Below are 21,612 nucleotides of genomic sequence, written 5' to 3'. Positions count from 1 at the left end.
TCAAAGGGACCCCTTTATACCTTCTTTACCCCTAAAGGGTTAATAATAGTACCAAATCATACCTTTAGGCAGGACAGCTCGTCACTTGGGCAGTACCCTCAAAGGGACAACTTTGTACCTTATTTACTCCTAAAGGGTGCATATTAGTACGTTATATGTATCCTAAAGGTTGTAATGTGTACTTTTATGGTACTATAATGAACCCGTAAAAAAGGTACAAAGGTGTCCCTTTGAGGGTACTGCCCCAGTGACGAGCTGTTGTTCCCCCCAAAGGTACAGTTTGGTACTATAATTAACCCTTTAGGAGTAAATAAGGTACATATTTTTGTAGGCAGTATACAGTGTATAGTGTGCATTATTCAGATTGTAGTAAACTGCAATCTGTAGTGCCATCTAGTGGCTGTTCACAAAATAATAATTTTCTACTAAACGTTTGAAAACAAAATGTGTTTGTCAGTTAAGAGGAAAGGCGGCCATGTGTTCAAGAGAGCACATGTGGGTTAGTGAGTGAGTGTGCGTGTGTGAGAGCTGGCTTTGATATCAACAGAGATCACAAACCTGCACACACTGACCCCAATCCTCATAAGGATCTTGCTGTCAATCTCTGAGACAGCTGTCAGTCTAATGCAATCTCTCTCTCTCTCTCTCTCGCTCTCTCTCTCTCTCTCTCTCTCTCTCTCTCTCTCTCTCTCTCTCTATGCAGAGTCATGGTCTCATGCAGGACAGAGGAAAAAGTAAACACGCTGCCTAATGATTCGACAAAAACACACTTAGGAAATGATGGCATCAGTTGTGAGTATTTAAGCCTTCTATTCTATTCTATTCTATTCTATTCTATTCTATTCTATTCTATTCTATTCTATTCTATTCTATTCTGTGTTAGAGAAAATGGTTATTCTTATTACCAAATTATAAAAAAAATGTTATTTTAATGTTACAAAATATCTGTGGACAAGCCACAAATACAAAACAGAACAAATAATAAATAAATCTTATAAATAAAATCTTGTAATTTTATTTTAGTATGAATAATAAGCATGGCAAATTATTATAGATTAATAAACTTTTGTTGAAGTATCATTTGTGATGATGCATTTTCCTAATTTGCATATTTGCATACTCCACGTTTGCAATTAAACTGGCGTCTTTTTAAATCCGAAATAAAACAGTATGTGGCACCAAAGTGTAACAAAGATATTGCAATGTAGAAGAATGTTACGTTTTCATAGAATATCAAAATTTTCATGTTTAACATGAGGTTAAAAGTTTACTTTGATCAAATATTACAATGATTTATGTAAGAGGTAGAAATTATGTAGTGGTCAAATGTGTGAGTGTGTGTAGCTTGGTTAAAGCCTGAGGTACATCATGGGTGCACGAGTTTGCTGGACTTTTGTTGGCTGTTTTTCCTTCATGTGTTCCAATTCATCCATTAAAAAATCTATAAATAAAACAATGAAGAAATTCATGTTTGTGCACATTATTGTTTCTACAAAACCTAACTGTTTAAGCATTAACCTTTAGATCATCATAAGGAACAAGTTCAAGTGTCTCCAAATTTACCACTGGTAGTGTGTAGACCTATAATTGATACATGTTCCATTACATCTAATTGTCAATATACAATACGTCATCATATTCACAATTCTGCATGTGTGTGTTACAGATGCAGGAGAGTTTGACCTGCCAGGGGAAAAATGCAATGATCCATGTAAGTGGCTGTGACATTCAGCTGGTGTCTAAAAAGGGCCGTCTCTCACGCACACCTGCCCTCCATCTGTTATTAACACATGCTGAGGATTCTGTTTGCTTGACACTCTCATCTTCCTCGTTCTCCACTTCCTCCACCATACAGGATCAGGGTCGATCTCCTGCTCAGCCCTCTGAGCGAGAATCTGAGAATCTCCCCCCGAGACGCCCTCTGAAACTCACTCCGCTAGAGCTCCCGCTAGAGGTGCAGCGGCAGAAGCTCAAAAGTGCTCAGGAGGCCAAAGTGGCGATCTGTAAGTCAGACAGGATATATCCCAGAAAAGCAAAAGTTTGTTGGCAGGACGGCCCAGACATATCGCCAGGACGCTACCCGCTGAGTACCATCACAGAGCCACACAAACCACAGCTACCTGTAAATCAATTCAAGCTTGCTTCTGATAGGCTAGCGGGAAAGGAGGCGGAGCAAATGGAAGGTAATCCGACAGTACACTTAACATGTGCTCACGAAAATGTCTGCCAATCAAAGCATGGCAACAGCCAATCAGCAGCTCCCGCTAAGAACCAGGATGCAGTCAAGAGGCGCCTAAGACTGCGAAGAACCCAGTGGCTAGAGGAGGATCAAAGCAAATCCAGCTCATCAGCAGGTGGATTATCTGCTGATGAGAGCAAACTGGCATCAGCTGGCCCTGGCAAGGGTCAGCGTGCTGCTGAGAAGGTCCTTCAAGATGCCGGCCATGTGCTGGAAAAGGCATCGTAGAGGAACCCAGGAGAACCCGGGACAGTGGTTAAAGCGGGGATAAGGATGGCTGTTAATGACATTCCAGAAGCCGTACTCTGACTCTTTGACCCAAAGAGGAAGTGCAGCACATGGTGTTGGGGTTAGAGACTTGAACATGGCAATAGAGTCATGTTTCTGGAGGATTTTCCCTCTTGGGTTTAGAAGGGAAAACAGCTGAGATGAAGCTTCCAGGAATGTAGAAAACGGCACAACATTACTGATCTAAATATGGGTATATATAAGTGATTATATTTTGATTATCTCAAAATAAATTCAGATCAGGATCTTTACATGAAAATTATTACACTACTAACGAAATTTTTTTTTTTTTTTTTTGCACTGAGCCATAATGTTCAGATTTAGGTTATTGAAGTGTATGCATATTAGTGCATTTTTCTTATAAAATAATTCCTGATTTGCATATATAAACATAACATTTCAGAAAAGTTGTCATTGAAAATGTAATTTCTTAAAGTACTGTGATTAATTAACTGGTAAAGATTGATTATATCTATAAGTTACCCTATTCACTTTGTGGTGTATTGTCTTAAAATATTGATTTAGGTTTAAATGATTTTATCAAGGAAAGTGAATCGGTCAATTGTGCCATTTTTAATCATAAAACAAATTATTTCCTAGCAGAATGCTACAGTTGACAAATCTGAATCCAGTATTCCTTTGAACCGTATTATACAATCCATTAATGATTATAGATTTATTTATTTTTTTCATTGTTGCTAAAAATAGAATGTCCATATTGACAGTCTAAGCAAAGAATTTGTCAATACTGTTTATGGCAGCCAATAAAAATGTAAATAATCACTGTGTTTCTTTTCCATTTTACATAAATCAATGAAATGTTGCTGTGTCTGACACATTCAGAGTTGAAGACATAAAAAAATAACTTTTCTCTCTGTAGACCAAAATTACTATAGTGCTAAATGACTTCATAGAAAGTCTTTTCTATATAGTGCTATCTATCTATCTGATCTAGCTATCTTATATCTTCATGGATTATGGGATATCTATCTATATCTATCTATCTATCTATCTATCTATCTATCTATCTATCTATCTATCTATCTATCTATCTATCTATCTATCTATCTATCTATCTATCTATCTATCTATCTATCTATCTATCTATCTGTCTATCTAAAAGCCTTCTCTCCACAATTCATTTGTAAGCTGTAATTTCATTTTTCCATAATGAAATCTTCATGTCTGAATGACCTTTATATTCTTACATGTCTCCTTAAGCTCAAAGCACATGCAAACTTCAATTCACCTCCTTGTCACTCTTGTAGATCTGCATCTGTGCTGACCCATCAGTTGTCCCCTGCTGGACTTTGCCCTGAGCTAAAGTTAGTGTGACCTCCAGTGGGACCCCATACAAAGGTAGAGGATGGAAATAGATCTTGTTTCTTTTTTAACAAGACGAAGCAGTTACTTCCTGAACGATTTTACTGTCAGATGTTTATTTGCTGTTTGGCTCGGTTGTTGATATATTTTACTGTGCATAAAGATGGGATTTAGGGAGTTTGGAAAGTGCATGTTTGTGAGGTTTCATGTGTGTCCGATGTCTGTGAAAGTACTCTGCGGTGAGACGCCCAGATGAGGCATGAAAAGTAAGACAGGAGGAAAAAGGAAAGGAAGAGAATGCAGGAGTCATCAGAGACACACCGTTGGTTGTACGTAACTGGTGGGTTATAATTTCTGTTTTTTTGATTGGGTGTCTTCAACCATGTACCTGGAGTGCCACTGTCCTGCAGAGTTTAGCTCCAACTTGCCTTTTAAATTACAATGTTTGGAATGCCATACCTACAGTATAATTTATATTAGTTATATTCATATATGTCATTCCATTTGAAAAAAAAAATAATAATACTTTTGTAGACCAGCTGGAAGAACACTTTATTTCTTGGTATGCATTACCTGCGTTGAATTATAATTCTATAAATTCCTATAAGTTCCAATTCAACTTCCTGTTAATTAAATTAATTTCATTGACTGAAATGGGGCCAATTCTTCAATTATGAATTTTGCACAAACCTGGAGCATTTACATTTGAAAAGAGCCACTCTGCTCACATTCTCTTAATTTTTCAACTTTTCAAACTGCTGCACTCATTTGACAAAATTCACATAGACAAAATATTGTCTAGCATTTCCCCATCAGCCCCACTGGTAACCTGTGGTTGGCTCAGCCTGGCCTAGAAAGAAGACTCTAACCTTAAAGCCAAGGAGACAAGAGAGAGAGAGAGTGAAGGAATGTGAGTGAGAGAAAAAGAAAGAGATGAGGAGAAAGAAAGTTACAAAAATATCTCAGAAAGTTGCTCTATAATTGGTGCAGTCTGTCAGAGCTCTATTTTATGCAGGGCAGGGCAGGGCAGGGCAGCCATCACGTCCCCACTGAAACCCAATACTTAGAGGAGCAGTTTCTCGTCCCTCCCACCTCCCAGCAGAGGAGAGCAGACTCCACAACACTCTGCTCCTCACTGCTGGATTACTGTGTGTGTGTATGTGTTTGTGTGTGTGTGTGCGTGTGTGTGCCATCACACCTGTGTATGATCTTACCTGGAGCTTTATTTCTAGAAAGATGCTGCTTTGATACTTCAGGTGTCTGTGAGGTGTGTTTCTAGAGGTTGAAGAAGAACTTCTTGTTTCTACTGATTGACAGCACAGGTAAGAGTGAAATGTATCATTCATATCCCATCAGTACACATGTCTGTGTTATACTGTTTCATTTTTTATTTTAGAATAGCCATCATGTTTTGATAGCTCAGTCTGGTCTACAACGAGTGCTTTCTTTGTTCTTTCAGTTTTTTTGGAGAACTTTAAAAGAAAGGCTGGTTTTTACATTTCAGAAGGGGAACAGTGAAGCTTTCTGGTTTATTCATCTGCTGGTTGCTCCCATGCTGGTCATTTAGTAGAGTTTTAGAGTTTGGCCGGAAGCCGGACCCTGGAGTGTTAGTGGAGATAGACGCACTAAAGGGTTTCAGAGCCTCAAAACTAGAAATGTACCTGCAGATGAAAAAAAATAAAAAAAATGAAAAAAAAAAAAAAAGTGAAAATTTTAAATCATTCAAAATCATTGAATGGTTTAAATCGTTCAATAATGAAATGACGGGGTTATCTAGGTCAGTCAATTGGGCTGGTGACCAAAATATAGTAGGTTATCAAGCTGATAAATCAAAAATCATTCCTGATAACTAAAAGGCGGTAAATGAAAATAATGCAGGTTATAGGGCTGGTAACCAAACGACTGTATGTTATTGAGCTGGTAAACCAAAAATAGTATATTATACTTTATGTCTAATAAATAAAAGGGTATAAGTTGGTTGATGAAAAAAATGCAGGTCATAAAGCTGGTAACCAAAACCTTGTTGGTTATCGAGCAGGTAAACCAAATATAGTATGTATGTCTAGTGACTAAATAGTTGATGAAAATAATGCAGGTCTTAGGCCCGGTAACCATATGATTGTAAGTTGTAGTGATGGTAAACAAAACGTTTTAGATCTGGTAATCGAAAGCTTTCAGGCCGAGGGGCTGGTAATCCAAAAGTTGCAGGTCATAGGACTGGTAATGTAAGTAAACAACTGTAGGTTGTCAAGCAGGTAAACAAAGAATGGTAGGTCAACCAAATGATTGTAGATCAGTTAAAGACTGAAGACTGAAGAACATTTTAATAATCCAAAGAAGCTTTTTTCACAATAAAGAACCTTTTGAGGAATGGAAAGTTTCCATGGGTGTTAAAGTTTCATTATGGAACCACAGATGCCAATTAAGAACTTTTATTTTTAATACTGTAGGGCTGGTAAACAGAAGACTGTGGATGACCATGACCTTTGTGCCTAAAGGTCTTAACGTAAGCCCATGGTATGTTTCACTTTCAGGAGGGTCTAAGGATGTCTGCACACCCCTTCCTTCAAACCCAGGTTTCTTCTGGACATTGACCATATAATGTGTACTGTAAAATGTGTTTTAAACAACATTTATTGCAGTGAACAGAAGGGCTAAAAACAGAAATGGGTGTTCACTCCCACAAGCATTCAATTTTAGTTATGAAAATAATTTTGTTATTTGAATCCTTTTTCAAACAAAAGCGGGTCCATTAGTTTTAGAAAGCAACAGGTAATTTAGGCTAATAGCTTGACCAGAGGGCTGGTAAAACAATGTGATCTTTAATTCTTTGGACTTCTGAACTGACTGTAAGAATACAGAAGCCTCTGCAACTCAAACATTTGATGTCCATACAGATACCAGCCAACATACCTGCTGGTTGAATGAAAAGAGGATATAGGTGGCTGCAAAACATAAAATGTTGTTTACTGGAAATATACAAATACTCTGGTTATATTTTGGGATGGTAGTTAAATGAATGCAGGATACTTTCACAGCATCAAAGAAACATAAGAAGACCTGCTCTGGTCAGAGGGTTCAAAGAGCTCATCATGCTGAGAGATACTGTGGGCTTTTAAGACCAAAAGCAATGAGCAAGCAATGCTTTCTGGGTCATAAGATGATAATGCAAACCTTCATGAAGGAAAAAAAGCAGGGACAGGAATGAGTTATGGAAGGCAACAAAGAAAAGACACTGAATTGTGTGAGAAGAGGCAATATGCCGGCAGCTCATGAGGAACAGGACTGTATTCCTGTTGGCCTGACAGATCCAAAATTGGGCAGTTTTGGGCAGTTTTCTAAATGCATCAACTAGCACTGGGGCTTTTAACTCACTAACTGAATCAATGTCATTTTTACAGGTTATTAGAATCCCATTTCCCATTGATGAAATTCACTGTATTGTCTAGTGAAAACTTTGCAAAAATAATGAAATTTGAATCTGAAAGTAAGGCAGCTTAGATGGAACTGTCTGTGACAAGAGATTGCCACATCATCAAGGCTCTGAAAACCATAATTTAATGCTTCCCAGCATTGCTACTTTGGTCTCTGATGACAGTATGGTCCCTGGGGCTTACTGTACACCACTAAATCAGAACAACATCCTATTTACAGCGAAACATCAGTTCAGCTTAGCCAAAGGGTTGGAATGTATAGTTTGGTGAATGGGGGAATGAATTATGGTTGGACGTAAAACTTTCTCTGATTTTTCTTTCTGTTACCCCTCCATATTTACTCTGGTTTGCTGATGTAGACCTACTGTATTATCTTTCATTATGTGTTATTTATAATATTATGCATTTTTTCCCCCTAAATAATTCCCCTCACGTGCATGGTGAAACTTTTGCTAATGTATACGTATGTCTATCAGAAAACAAACATTATTTCTTCACCATGCACTTAACAATATACTTGGTATCACCAACTGCATTTCCAGAGGTGTCCATCACAAATATATGGATGAATCTCTACAGTAGGTCATTAAAAAAAAAAAATAATAATAAATGAAAAAAAGTTATTTTCATTGTAACATACTTTGTATAAATTATACTTTCATTAATTATTATATAATTATTTACCCTGTAGACATTAATGACATTTATTATAAAACCATTATCACTTATTGCATATTACAGTACCAAGAAAATGATATATACAATATATATATATATATATATATATATATATATATATATGGTGTATTTATATTATTTAAAGTATTGTGAAGCAGAGTGATGTCTTTAAAGGTGACAAAAAACAGTGCCTTAGACTAAAAAAGAAATAAAATAGCCCTGTATTCACTTATGTACTGTGTTTATGAGCATGGCTCATCTTGTTATCAGCTCAAACTGAAATGGCAACTTGGAAAGTACAAATCAGGATTAATGTGGGGAGCAGAAGTACATCATGACAACATGAATCATACACTCCACTTCTGTTTGAAATCGTTCAATATAACTCAGCTCAGTAACTCAGCTCAGTACAAATGACTGATCACCTCACATTTGTTCTCATGTCTCCACAGGAGCAGCAAGTTGATGATCATCACACCTTAGCGGGAATATCAGCAAACAACAGCGGAGAAGGAGATGAAGTTTCGATTTGGGCTCAGGATCTCTTTGGTCCTAACCATACTGGCTCTGACTCTGTATGGAGGCGGTGTTGAAGGACAAAGGGCAGGTGAGGTCACATACTAGCCTAAATTTAACGTTTCCACATCTCTGTTTAACTTTAGCTTGGTGGTTCTAATTTTGAATTTCACTGAGTGTGTTGTAATGTGTGCAGACGGAGGTTTTGAACCTACTGACATACTAGTAACTTCGAGTTCTCTGCAAAATTCAGCCCATGTATTATCCATCCTGACCATGGTGGAAACACAAACCTCATAAATCTGTGGCTAAACTGTATACAGACAGTCTGTAAAATTGAATGTCCTTTGTCCCAGGTTGCAAGAACGTTCACTATGATCTGGTATTCATCTTGGACACCTCTTCCAGTGTGGGCAAGGAAAATTTTGAGAAGATCCGGCAGTGGGTGGCAAACCTTGTGGAATCTTTTGATGTAGGTGCGGAGAAGACGCGTGTGGCTGTGGTTCGCTACAGCGACCGTCCCACCACCGAATTCAACCTGGGCAGGTACAAATCCCTTGAGGATGTCAAGCGTGCTGCTGGGAACATCCGCTATCTGGGTGGGAACACCAAAACTGGAGATGCGATCAGCTTCACCACAAAAAACATCTTTACAGAGAGTGCAGGGGCGAGGCCTGCCTCTAAGGGCATACAGAAAGTGGCGATTTTGCTAACGGACGGCAGGAGTCAGGATTTTGTTTTGGAGCCATCGATTGCTGCAGCAGCTGCTGGAATCAGGTTGTTCGCTGTAGGGATTGGGGAAGCTCTGAGAGAGGAGCTGGAGGAGATTGCAGCGGAACCCAAAAGTGCTCATGTGTTCCATGTGACAGACTTTGATGCGATTGACAAGATCAGGGGCAGGTTGAGGAGGAGACTCTGTGAAAGTGAGTATTGATGAGTTTGACTTTGCACCATGTACACTCTTAAAAGAAAATAAAGGTTCCAAAAAGGTTTTTTTTTATTTTTATTTTTAATTTTTTTGCAATGCTATAGAACAGGGGTATCCAGACCTGTTCCTGGAGGGCCACTGACCTGCATAGTTGAACTCCATTCCTAATTAAACAGACCTGAAGTAGCTAATCAAGGTATTCAGACTCACTAGCAACTTCTAGGCAAGTGTGTTAGAGCAGGTTGAAGCTTAACTCTGCAGGAGGTTGGCCCTCCAGGACAAGGAATGGATGCCCCTGCCATAAAACAAGCTTGAAAATTCTGGTCCTCGAGACCCAGTTTAGATCCAACCTTGATCAAACTTACCTGCCTATAGATTTCTTGTAATCCTGGAGACTTTGATTAGCTTGTTCAGGTGTGTTTTATTACGGCTGGAGCTAAGCTCTTGGAAGGGCCATTGACCTGGGAGTTTAGCTCCAACCCTAATTAAACACACCTTAACCAGCTAATCAATATCTTCAGACTTACTGCAGGACATTGACCCCTTCAGGAGAAGATCTAGACACCCCTGTTCTTGACTGAACTGTAAATGCCAATAAAGAACCTTTAGAAATGGCTTTCTTTACACAGTCACATATACAGTAGGTGGGAGTTGACTTAACATGTAATCGACTTGACAGTTAACTTAAAACATCAGTCATTTAATCTGCTTTTGTTGGCACACATTCCTATTCACAAGAAGGTCTGTTCTGTGCCATACAAGACTTGTTGGAAAGGAACTGGAAGCTCTTTGGCCCAGAAATTTCTGTGGTTTCTTGCCTCTGTGAGCTCTGAGTAGAGGTGTAGTAGGTACAAGAGACGGAAAAACTCCAAGCTCAAGTGCTTTTCCAGATCACATCTGCTCCGCAGGCAAAGATAACCTAAAAGTGCATGAGGGATAGTCTTTGGAGGCCATTACAAACAACAAGCTTGCATTAAAACTATGAATATAGATTCAAAAATAAATAAACCCAAACTGTTGAGGTATGTGGCCTCGACTGACCGTCCAAATGCAAATTATGTGTACACATAGTATGTTTTAGTGATGATGGATGCTTAGCACACCAGAATTGGCATTCTTCACTAAAATAAGCGAGAACAGGAGAGCGACAACACCTGGAGCTCTTTAATTTGAAGTAGAAATCTGAGTAGCACTAGAGCTATCTAGAACTCTTGTGTAGCAAGAGCAAAGCAATAATAAAACATGACACATACTGTGGTGAAGCAGTCTTTTGTTGAAGGCACACTCTTTAAACAATCAGAGGTATTTGAAGAGGTTGTGCCTAATTTAAGTCAGACAGCCTTGTGGGAAGATAGGGAACCACTTGGACTTGGCAGGGAGATGGAGAGATAAAAAGAGAAAGAGATAAAGTGATTCACTGTAAACCCAAACCTTAAACCTGCCCTGATTCCAACCAAAGGTCCTCCTCTGAACGACTAACCCCATACATGACTCAGAGAGCAGGAATATCAACTCAAAGATCTCACTGCCAGCTATAGACTTTGTTGTCCTATCAGGGATTATCCTTTAAGCATTTAGAATGGCTGGAACTGCATATTAAGTCCAGTTCTGTGATAACCAAGATCATCTGGCACTAGCGTTGGCGTCTAAGAATACTGGTGGTGGCTAGAAGACATGGTATCTCCAAGATCTAAGTTATTTTTGCCCTGAAAATTACAGTCCAAATGTTTCACATGGAACTGGGCTTCACCATACTGTTTTTACTTTTTAATCTTTGGCTTTTCATTTGTTTTATGTAAAAAGATCTTTCAGAGCACAATTAGTATTATTTTAATTTTTGAAATGTGATTATCTATAATGTGATTATCCATTTTTTTCTGGGAAAAGAAAAAAATTCTAACATGCAATAGGTTCAATTGTCCTTTCATTATTATTATTATTATTATTATTATTATTATTGTATTCATTAAATTGCATGTAATTATTGCATTGTGGCATATATGTTTCAAATTCATTTTATTTTTATCCATTTAAATTTTATATTTAAAAAAAACAAATATATAAACAAACAAATATATAAACAGTGTTTGACCAGGATGTTTTAAAACTAATGAGAAAATATAATGAAAATAATGCTGTAATGCAAAAATTTGCATAATATTCCTTATAGTACTTTGATAGTCAAGGAAGCGCACTGGGCCATTTTTAGCATACTTGAAATAAACGAAAAGTGCAAAGTGTGTTTGACTGTGTAGTTTCATCATTTAGTGTATCTGGGCTTTGGCTCAGGTCGGTGGTTCACCCATGACCACAGCATGCCAGATCAATAATCAGTTGTGGAACGCTGCTAAACAGAACAGCAGCGCACAGTAATAGTGTAGGGTATGCTAATTTCCTCATGTTTGCTTTAGCATCTGTTGTCCCGGTTTCCTAAATCTGATTTTGATTAACTTAATGGGTATTTCAAACAGGAGAGAAAACATTTGATTAAGCCCCTCCCCTTCTTGTGTCTCTGAGGATTGCACACACTTGCCTGGAGGATTCAGATATGCTATCCGCAAAGATTAATATTTTGGGTTGGACACAATAATAGAATGGGATTTTCTCTGTATGCGTAGTGGATCCAAGAAAACCTGGATGTGAGGTTTCAGTAGCTGATACTGGCATTCTGAATGGTTTTAAATGTTGCTATGTTGTTGTTTTGGTTTCTTACTGGCTGTTTAAGTACTTTAAGTTAGCTATAGCAAATTATAGTTGGTTATGGTTTTACAAAGTCTTCAATATGACACACCACTTTTTTAAATAAAACATGGCATCATTCTCCAGCCTGAAATGTCAGGGTGAGTAATTGTACATTTTATTGTTCAGTCGTTACCAGTTGGTATTACTTAATTTAATACAGTGCAATTTTTCCTATGCATTTTCATCCATTATATCATTGACCAGGAACATCTAGAAACTCTTTGCAGGTGCATCGTGATTTATGTTCAGTTAAAGTCATTTTACCAACTGATTATCCTTAGCATCTCTGATATGATTTTTATTTATTCATTTTTTTTTTTTTTATGTAATTCAATCACGATTTGATGTGCTTTAAGAAATAAGCAAGGGGCAAACAAGAAAATAAATGCAAAAGTTTTTGGAAAAACAATGTGGAAATGCAGCAATTTGAAGGCTATGTTCTGCTCAGTCCATCATTTTAGTTTCATGGCCACTCTCTAAATTACTGCCTTTATGCCACAGCTGAAGGAAACTGCCCTCAATAGAACACAGTTAGAAATCACTCATACATGCCACCATTTAAACAATGACGCATGACTGGCTTTAGATTGCTTTGTCATTTCACCAGTCAAAGGAAATAGGCATTTCAAAAACAACATTTTATGAATGACCACATTTACTTGTCATTTAGCAGCATGCTAACTGTGGGGTCAGTTCCCCAAAAGAAACTATGAGGTTAAAGGAGCAGTTCAGTTGTGAATTATTCTTTTGAGTCAGATCTTTCCAATGAATCAACTGATACAGCCATTCTGAATAATTCATTCATAACTCACTGACTCAATGTGCATGATTAACTAACTAGAAATTTGATTCAGTGACCCACTAGTTTAGTTTTCTGGCATGACTAAGAACTGCTAGTAGTTAGCAACTGACTTTTCGTGTTTTATAAAGGTTAAAGCAACACTATGTAAATTTTGGCGGTTAATAGCGGTTAATAAACAACTGCACGCGTCCCGCGGAAGAACATTCTAACCGGAGCTACTTCTCCAAGTTTATGTCTATGCCGATTCACGCAGGTATGTGTTACTCTTCCGCAGAGGTGACGACCCGAACAGGCTACAATAGTCCAAAATAATCACTTATTATAAATGTACCGTAGTGATTTGGGATAAGACAAAAAGGCGGTTTGGTAGATGAATTTATGATGTACTCGCTCAATTTATAGCTACATTTTGCAAATTTTGAACACAGAAAAGGTTACATAGTGTTGATTTAAGGGATAAACTTACTAGCATGGGAAAGAAACAGAAGCTGTTCGCCTTTTTTGAATCTGTGTACCATCAGAATGACTTGGAACTGATATTTACGCTGTATTGGTAACATAACTTGGCTCACATAACGGATACAACACAAATATAGACAGCCAGGTGCTCTTTTCTCCAACCTTAATTTATCCCAGGGTGGGCTGCTGAGCTCTTTGTGTTTTGGCGGTCAGGAGGGTGATGTTTGGACGGGGCAGGGACTCACTCAGGGGTGTGGGTGTTTGGGAGAGTAACGCTGAGGACACTGTATCGGACAGAGATGTAATTGTGTCAAGTGACCCAGCCTCTGTAAAGTGGAATTCGTAGCAAAGTTGAGGTCTCTTAAACGCTACAAAGCGCTTTTTATAGGAGCGATTAAAGAAAATTACAGGGTCTGATCATACACGATTGTCAGGGACGCGATCAGCCGCTGTGGTTTGGGCGTCTGCCTGCTTCATGCCAAGAGTGTGTGCATGTGTGTGGGAGAGAGAGACAGAGCGAGAGAGGAAGGAAATAAATAAATAAATAAAATCATTTAATCAATGGTATATTTTGGGTTTTTTTTGGTGTGATTTTGTGCATTATTCTACTAAAATGGGAACCTTGGAATAATTAATGCAACATCATTTACATGCCATTTAATTTAAATTTGAATGTTCCAAAATATTCATAATAATCTGAGATTAAAAACTGAGTTTGCCATTTGGTGCGATTATACTTGTTCGCTTGTCATTAAGCCCAAGCAGGACACTGATCAGAATAGTTCAGTCAAAAATAACAATTCTTGTTTATTGTTCATTAATTTAATTTTATTGTTTACTAATTTTATTTGATATGTGTATTTTATTTTTATTTATGCAGAAGATCAACATAGATTATTTATTTAATTGTTTAGTTTAAGTATCATAAATGTAGCTGAAAAAAAAACATACAACTTCATGATAGTTTTATAGCTATTTTATGCTTTTTTAATTTAATTATTATTATTATTTTTTTGCATATATGGAAGAATTATCTAAAAATTCTTCAAAACATCTACTTTCGCGTTTCACAGAAAAATAACAGCATATGGCCCAAGGGTGAGTGAATAACAACAGAATTTTTGTTTCTGTGTAAACTCTAAAGATAACAGCTATAGTGCTTGTATGGGTGATTCAGTTCTGCCACACAACATTTGCCAATCATATCACCTGTACATCATTTCCTATACCCTCTTTTCAATTAAAAGTGAAAAAAGCAAACAAACAAAAGCAATAAGTACTCATCCAAAAGTATAGGTGTAGAAAGTCATTTCAAGTCATTTAGTAAGGAAAGAAAAAAAAGAGAAATATTTATATATTTTTTTACATGTTCGAAATAAAGTTTTTTCATTCATTCATAGGCTGACATTAGCATCCTTCCTTAGCACTAGCAAGTTCTTTTCTACAAATAGCACATTCTCATCACGGATGCCATAGTAAACAAGTCTGCTGGTGTTGTCATCACTAGCTATGCATCGCCATTTAAAATCTGCCTGTTTGTACATCCTAAATTATCACCACTGTAACATCAGCAATGCAGCACTCCATAACTCTAGGCTCACTGGACCAATCCATAACATTCCCCAAGTCTATGGGCCAACGTCCCAGAGTCATAAGTTATGCCACCACGTCTTCACTGGAGGGTTTGGAAAGGATCCTCTAACAGTCCGTCTTCAAGCACAGAAAGGAAGATGGATCACATTGCAGTGTCAGTCATGCTCAACTGTTCATTTCCTTTAGCTGCCAGTAAAATCACACCTCTTCAAAGTGGGGAATGTTTACTGCTCAGAATAGAATTATTGTTGACTCATATGAGACAGTTCCTGACATATAGATATAATATGATAACTTAAATGTGTGTTGATATTATTGCTTTAATATTAAAGGGATACTTAGCCCAAAAATGAAAATTCCGACATCATTTACTCAAGTGAGCACAAAAGAAGATATTTTGAAGAATGTTGGTAACCAAACAGTTGACAGTGCCATTGACTTCTATAGTATTTTTTTTAATACATACTATGGAAATCAATGGCTACCATCAACTGTTTAGTTACAAACATTCTTCAAAATATCTTCTTCTGTGCCCAGCCTTTTTTTTTTTCTTCACAACGCAATCCATTTTCCTAATTATGCCAATAGTCATATAAAACGTTTAAATGTTACATATTTGTGAGTGAAAAGGTTTGTCACTGCCAAAATACCATGGCAGATTGCTTGGGCACCTGGAGTCAGTACAATAAAATGTCAACCAAAAATTACATTTCACAGTATGAATTAATGATGAGGTCTGCTTCCATAAAAGCAGATGTTTAGAAATTTCAGGAGACCAGACACTGTTAATAAAGCACAGATTGCAATAACTCCAAATGTATCATATTAACTTAAATGGGACTAAATTATTACTTTTCTAACTGTAGAAATAAATTGCTATCCATAATGCAAACACCTGTGGAGTGCTGTGCAGTTCATAAAAACTGAGGTATGCGTTCAATATTATGTCCACCCATAATGTTGTGTCTCTCCACAGATGTCCTGTGTCCAAACATGAAAGTCCAGGCAGGCCGGTTCAGGCCGAACAGCACGAGTGCTGGACTGACAGAGGTCCCAGGTAATGTTTTCTCTTCTCCATATTCTTCCCATAATGCTTTGGTGTTAAAGTGTAACAAAAGCCCCTTCGGCGTCTTATCAATTCACTTATTACATCATGGTCACATGGTGTCACGAATAGTTGAGACAGCGACTTCTCATAGCAAAAAACAATGTAGTTTCAATAATAATTTGAGCTTACTTTAGTTCAGCATTAAATCCATTTGTTGTAAGTTGGCATTTTATATTAAACATAATGGATGATACAGCAAAATTGTCTAGAACTCAAGTTGTAGTGATTCATGATCCTTTAATATACCACTATATATCAGTGTTTGTGTGTTTCGCCTTCAGATGGGAGAAACCCAAAACATTTCTTCTTCTCAAGGTTATACAGTTACATGAAAAGCATCCCTAGTGTATTTTATTTCAATTAAAGGTCAAAAATAAAGGAAGAACTGCACTGCATAATGATTCTGACATTGGGACTTCCAGTCTTGCACTTCAGGGTTTTTTGTAGCCTTTTTTTTTGTGTGGATGTAAGTATTAATAACACAAACTACAAGCCTAGTTTCTATGTGTAAAGTACTCTTGGATCTAAAATAAAGCTTTCTTTTCCCAGAAGGTTGCGTTTTAAAACATGAAACGTTGCAGCGAGACAGCAAGGTTTCGAAATAAGAGATCTTTTGCCCTCCTCTGTTCTAAGAAATGTGTAAGAAAGAAATTAGTTCTTTAGTGATTACACAGATCTGGAGGATGTTGTGTTTGGGTCTTCAGGGGGTTCTGAGTTCCTCTGTGAGACACCCACTCATATTCATCAACCTAAGTAAAAAACCAGACCGAAACAGAGAGAGAGCGCTTACCTGTGTAAGTTAATTACTATACAATCTGGAGCTATAGGGGTATGCACAAAATGCTCAAGAGAACCATTTCTCGTAAATCTGACGAGTTTTGCTTTGTTTTAATTGTTCAAATCTATCTTGAAAAATTCTCAGAAAAGTTGTAACCCTGGAAAATGGAGGTGACTTAAGATTTGTGCTTTGAAAAATACAGAAAATTCTTTCTTTTTATATTTTTTATATTACTTATTTAAAAAAAATAAAAAAAATAAAACAGTGAGTTTCTGAAATGTGGCCCGTTTAACTCTAATTATACTACTGATAATGAGTGATGATAAAGTGCTGTCTTTTGGTATTCAGATGGAGTCTGAACGTCTGAACATCTGTTGTGCGTCACTTCACTTTCTGTCATCTTAGGACTTATAAGCTTGATGTTTGTGCTTAGATCTGTTTGGTTGTGGTTCTTTTGGATTGCACTGAATAGGCTAGATCTCTCCTCTTTTGGTGGCCGTAAGTGTTAATTATGGCGTCCTGCTCCTGTAATCTGCGATATTCAAGTGAACAACACAAGCTAAATCTTCAGGGAAATTCCAGGTTCACATAAGATGTCACAATTGCTGAGGCTGCCAACATCTGCATGTTGTTTCTGAAGTTAGGAACATCACTCAGGTTCAAGGCAAGGCCAAAATGGACATAAAAGGTTGTTGACTCAAGATTGCATCTGTAAAGTAACTTAACAACACGAAACTAGCATTTGTAATGAAATTTGAAGTCATTGTTTCCAGAAATTAGGTGAATGTGCATAAACTCATATAATTTAACACAGTGTTTTACTAAAGTTTTCCACGCATTATTGATAAACCTATGTGTGGTCATTCGGATATTACCTTTTCAACATTACATTGAAATTTGGAAGATGCTTCATCGAAAGTTTGAGGTATATGCAGAGGAGCGTGCGCTTAGAATAAACAGATGATAGGCATATCGTCCGCTGGTGAGGACATATAGTTATCGGTAAAGTTATCGTTCTTGGTGTGAACGGGCCTTAATTTTAATACTACCAATATTCATACAGTACTATATAGAACATACTTTACAAAGCAAGTCAAAAAATCAAATGTAGCAACTTCTCAGGATGCGATTTTGGATTCCCCGCCTGTCTTTGGACTTGTTCTGTCTGTGTTGCCCGTTCTTCCATTCATAGCAATATGAGTGCACACGTCTTGATATATAAAAAGTTTTTGGTCGAACTCATGACCTTGGCTTTGCTGTACGAGGTACAGGTTTTGCGCATGCGCATGGTGAGGCAGCACGTTTATAACGTGAGCGGACACGGCAGATTTTCAAAAGATCGGCGCGTTACAAAACCCGATATATGTACCCGATAAAATGGAACATAACACATGGGTCTTAAGATGCGTTGTTTTTCAGCATCTTAAAAACAAAAGATGCTGCGGGAAAAAACGCCAAGACATCCTTTTAGCGCATGCGTCTGGATCAAAGACAGGCGCTTTAACCACAGAGACGTTTTGTCACGTTGACACACTGTGACCGTGTTAAAACGCAGTTGTAGAGTTTTCATGCGGTGACACTGGGCTGGTTTCCAGATTGTTGCGTTTTGTGCAGAAGTGCCCATGTGTTCGGATCAAAGACACGGGTCGTAATAACGCACTCATCTGCGCCGCGCCGCAGAACCGACCCAGCCTTCGTCGCTCTCTCACTGTTTAAAATAAAACTCGGTTGTGATTATACGCTTTCACTCGCCAGGCCTAAATTACAGGTCCTGCTCGCCATGCGAGGTTCCTCCAGGCTTAGAAACGCCACCGGGAGAGAGTCGTGCCCTGGCGCATGGAGACGCGGAGACAACAGAGAGTCGTCGTGGAAATGAGCTGATGAGAAGCGAACAGCTGGAGAAAGAGTTGAACATGGTGTGAAATCAAACAAACAGCTCGAATGAATACATCAAACTGATAAAACTAAACATAGCTACAAACACACCTGGATAAATCAAACTTTTAATGGAAAACTTTCAGAGGTTCATGAACTAATTAAATGAAAGTTTAATTAGGTCACTTGAATTAGTAGCATGTTCTTATGTAAAAATAAATAAATACATATATAGCATTATATTTGTCATAAATCAGTAATACATTTTTCAGGATTCTTTTAATTTAAAAAAATGTTAAAAGAACAGCATTTATTCAAAATAGAAATCTTTTGTTACAATATACACTATATACAATATACCATTCACAAGTTTGGGGTCATTATTATTATTATTATTATTTTTTTAAGAAATATTTTTATTCAGAAAGGATATGTTAAATTGATAAAAGACATTGTTATGAAATAAATGTGGAATAATTGCTTTGAATTATTGCTGTTCTCTTTAACTTCGTATTCATCAAAAAAAAAGAAAAGAAAAAGAAAATGTATCAGAAGTTCTAAAACAATATTAAGCAGCACAACTTTTTCCAACACTAATAATAAATTAGCATATTAGAATGATTTCTCAAGGACAACGTGACACTTAAGACTAGAGTAAAGACTGATGAAAATTTCACCTTTACATCACAGTAATAAATGATAATTAAGTATGTTAAAGTAGAAAAACATTCTTTTAAATTGTAATATTTCACAATATTACTGTTTTTACTAGATTTTTGATTAAGTAAATGCAGCCTTAATTAGCTTAAGAGTATGTATGTATATATATGTGTGTGTGTGTGTGTGTGTGTTTGTGTATATATATATGTATATATATATATATATATATATATAAAATTTATTTGCTGTCAATCTTACCAGGTTTGATGTCAGTGATGTTGAACATTGTTTTAAAATCCTGAACCATTTTAGACTTGAAACAGCATTCATGGCACAAGAGACTGCAAAAACATTAATATGTAACGTAACGGCCAAAGATGTCAAATTAAAACTAGCACAGATGGAACATGAGAATGTGTGAGTGGCCCTCTAATGCTGGTCTGCCAGAAACCATGAGGGATTTGTTGTGCTTTGTGAGCGCAAAAAAAAAGTTGTAAAATCTAAACAAAACAAAAGTCCTTTTGTTGTTTTATGCTTTTTTCTACTTTGCTCTTAACACAGTATCTGCTTTCTACGTTTTCAGCCACCTGTTACTCTACTACAGACACAGACTCGCACACACCGTCTGGCCTAGACTGGCACATTCTCAAATTACCACCAAGTTAAACAACTCCAAACATCCTTCAGTTCAAATAATCATTCTCTCTAGACAGTTTAAACAACCTCCGTTTGCTGACACGAACACACCTGCCCTAAGAAAACAACACAAGAGTTCCTCAAGTGAAAGTGAGATCGCTCTACATGACCCTTACAGGCGTCATATACACAAACCATCAGCATTTCATGTACCCAGAGTGCTTTTAAAAGTTAAACTTCAGCATTAATGTGTTTCCAAATCGACTCTTGAATTGCCTCCCTAGGCAACACCCAGGGCCCCGCTGGCATCGTCATGGTGACAGACTATGTATTGGTTATAGGAGCTCCCTGGTTTGGTCGCTATAATAGGTTGGAAGACCAGGACTGCCAGCCTCAGTAGATACACACGCACACACACACACACACACACACACACACACACACACACACACACACACACACACACACACACACACACACACACACACACACACACACACACACACACACACACACACACAAACAAACACATGCTGGAGAACTAGTGACATAATTGCATATAAAAGGTTGTTTTTTTTAAAACATCTGGTGCAGCAAGTGCAGTTTAATGAGTGTTGGCTGCGGATCTGAAGCATTAATTAGTGGGCTGATATCCACACACACAGCATAGCTCTACTTTACTATTTTTAAACAAACAATGATGTCATGTTTGATCCCAGAGGCATGGACTTTTTTGTGTGAATGTGGAAAAAGGCCCGAGTGAGGCGTGTCATTTTGCTTGCGGAACTGTAATACAGATATTTCAACACTGAAAACACAGGAGACCAATTATGCGTTAATTTATTCTTTACTGTGGTTTGTATCCCTTTATGTCCTTTTATGCCTACCTTTTCATTCTGTATTACATGCATTTCTGTATCACTAGATTCTTGGGCAGTGGAATTAATTTAAATAAATATTTGTGTAATAATGATAAATGTATTTGACCATATATATATATATATATATATATATATATATATATATATACATTTGAATTATATAACTAATTTGTATTTTAACTGGTCATATTAAATATTAACTTGATTTCTATATCTGTGTTCATGGATTTTTTAACCACATGTATGAAATCTGCTTAATCAATAAACCTACCTAGCTTCGCACAAAGTAGAAACTATGTCATTGCATATAAGCCTTTTTGAATTATTGCACTATGAAATTTTAATCATCTGGTTCAGAAACGAGTCAGGAAAGTTCATATATCATGTATGATGTCTTATGGTCTCCACCTAGTGATCATTGATGGAAAGACATTTTAACAATAATCTGCAGGGATATATTTTTCTTCAGGGAACAATATAGTTTACTTAATAGGAAAAGTAACTAAATAATTTATTTATTTATTTATTTATTAGGATTTGATTTGATGGAGTACTTCAATGTCAGAGATTTTCTTGGAGAAAAATTTGAGCCAGGTCAGACCCCCTATGTCCGCCTTGGTACCGTGCCCATCGTCCAACAAACAGAGTAAGAGAATAATTTACTACAATGAT

At 37.1% G+C, this 21,612-nt stretch overlaps 1 protein-coding gene across 2 annotated transcripts in view; it reads left to right on the top strand.

Moving 5' to 3' along the window:
* The first annotated feature begins 4,930 nt into the window (after positions 1-4,930).
* The window catches only part of LOC109112441 (collagen alpha-1(XXII) chain-like), a 50,284-nt gene continuing 33,602 nt past the window's right edge, over positions 4,931-21,612 (top strand). For both annotated transcript variants that reach the window (XM_042776261.1, XM_042776260.1), the window contains exons 1-5: positions 4,931-5,172; positions 8,415-8,569; positions 8,835-9,401; positions 15,979-16,059; positions 21,475-21,586. In XM_042776261.1, the coding sequence (XP_042632195.1) occupies positions 8,479-8,569; positions 8,835-9,401; positions 15,979-16,059; positions 21,475-21,586 (851 nt within the window). In that variant the 5' untranslated portion in view covers positions 4,931-5,172; positions 8,415-8,478. The remainder of the gene's footprint in view (positions 5,173-8,414; positions 8,570-8,834; positions 9,402-15,978; positions 16,060-21,474; positions 21,587-21,612) is intronic.

Source organism: Cyprinus carpio, chromosome A19 (genome assembly GCF_018340385.1).
Source record: "Cyprinus carpio isolate SPL01 chromosome A19, ASM1834038v1, whole genome shotgun sequence".
In the NCBI taxonomy this organism is placed as follows: Eukaryota; Metazoa; Chordata; class Actinopteri; order Cypriniformes; family Cyprinidae; genus Cyprinus; species Cyprinus carpio.
The sequence above is the reverse complement of the archived record's forward strand: the minus strand, read 5'-3'. Positions and strand labels throughout refer to the sequence as shown.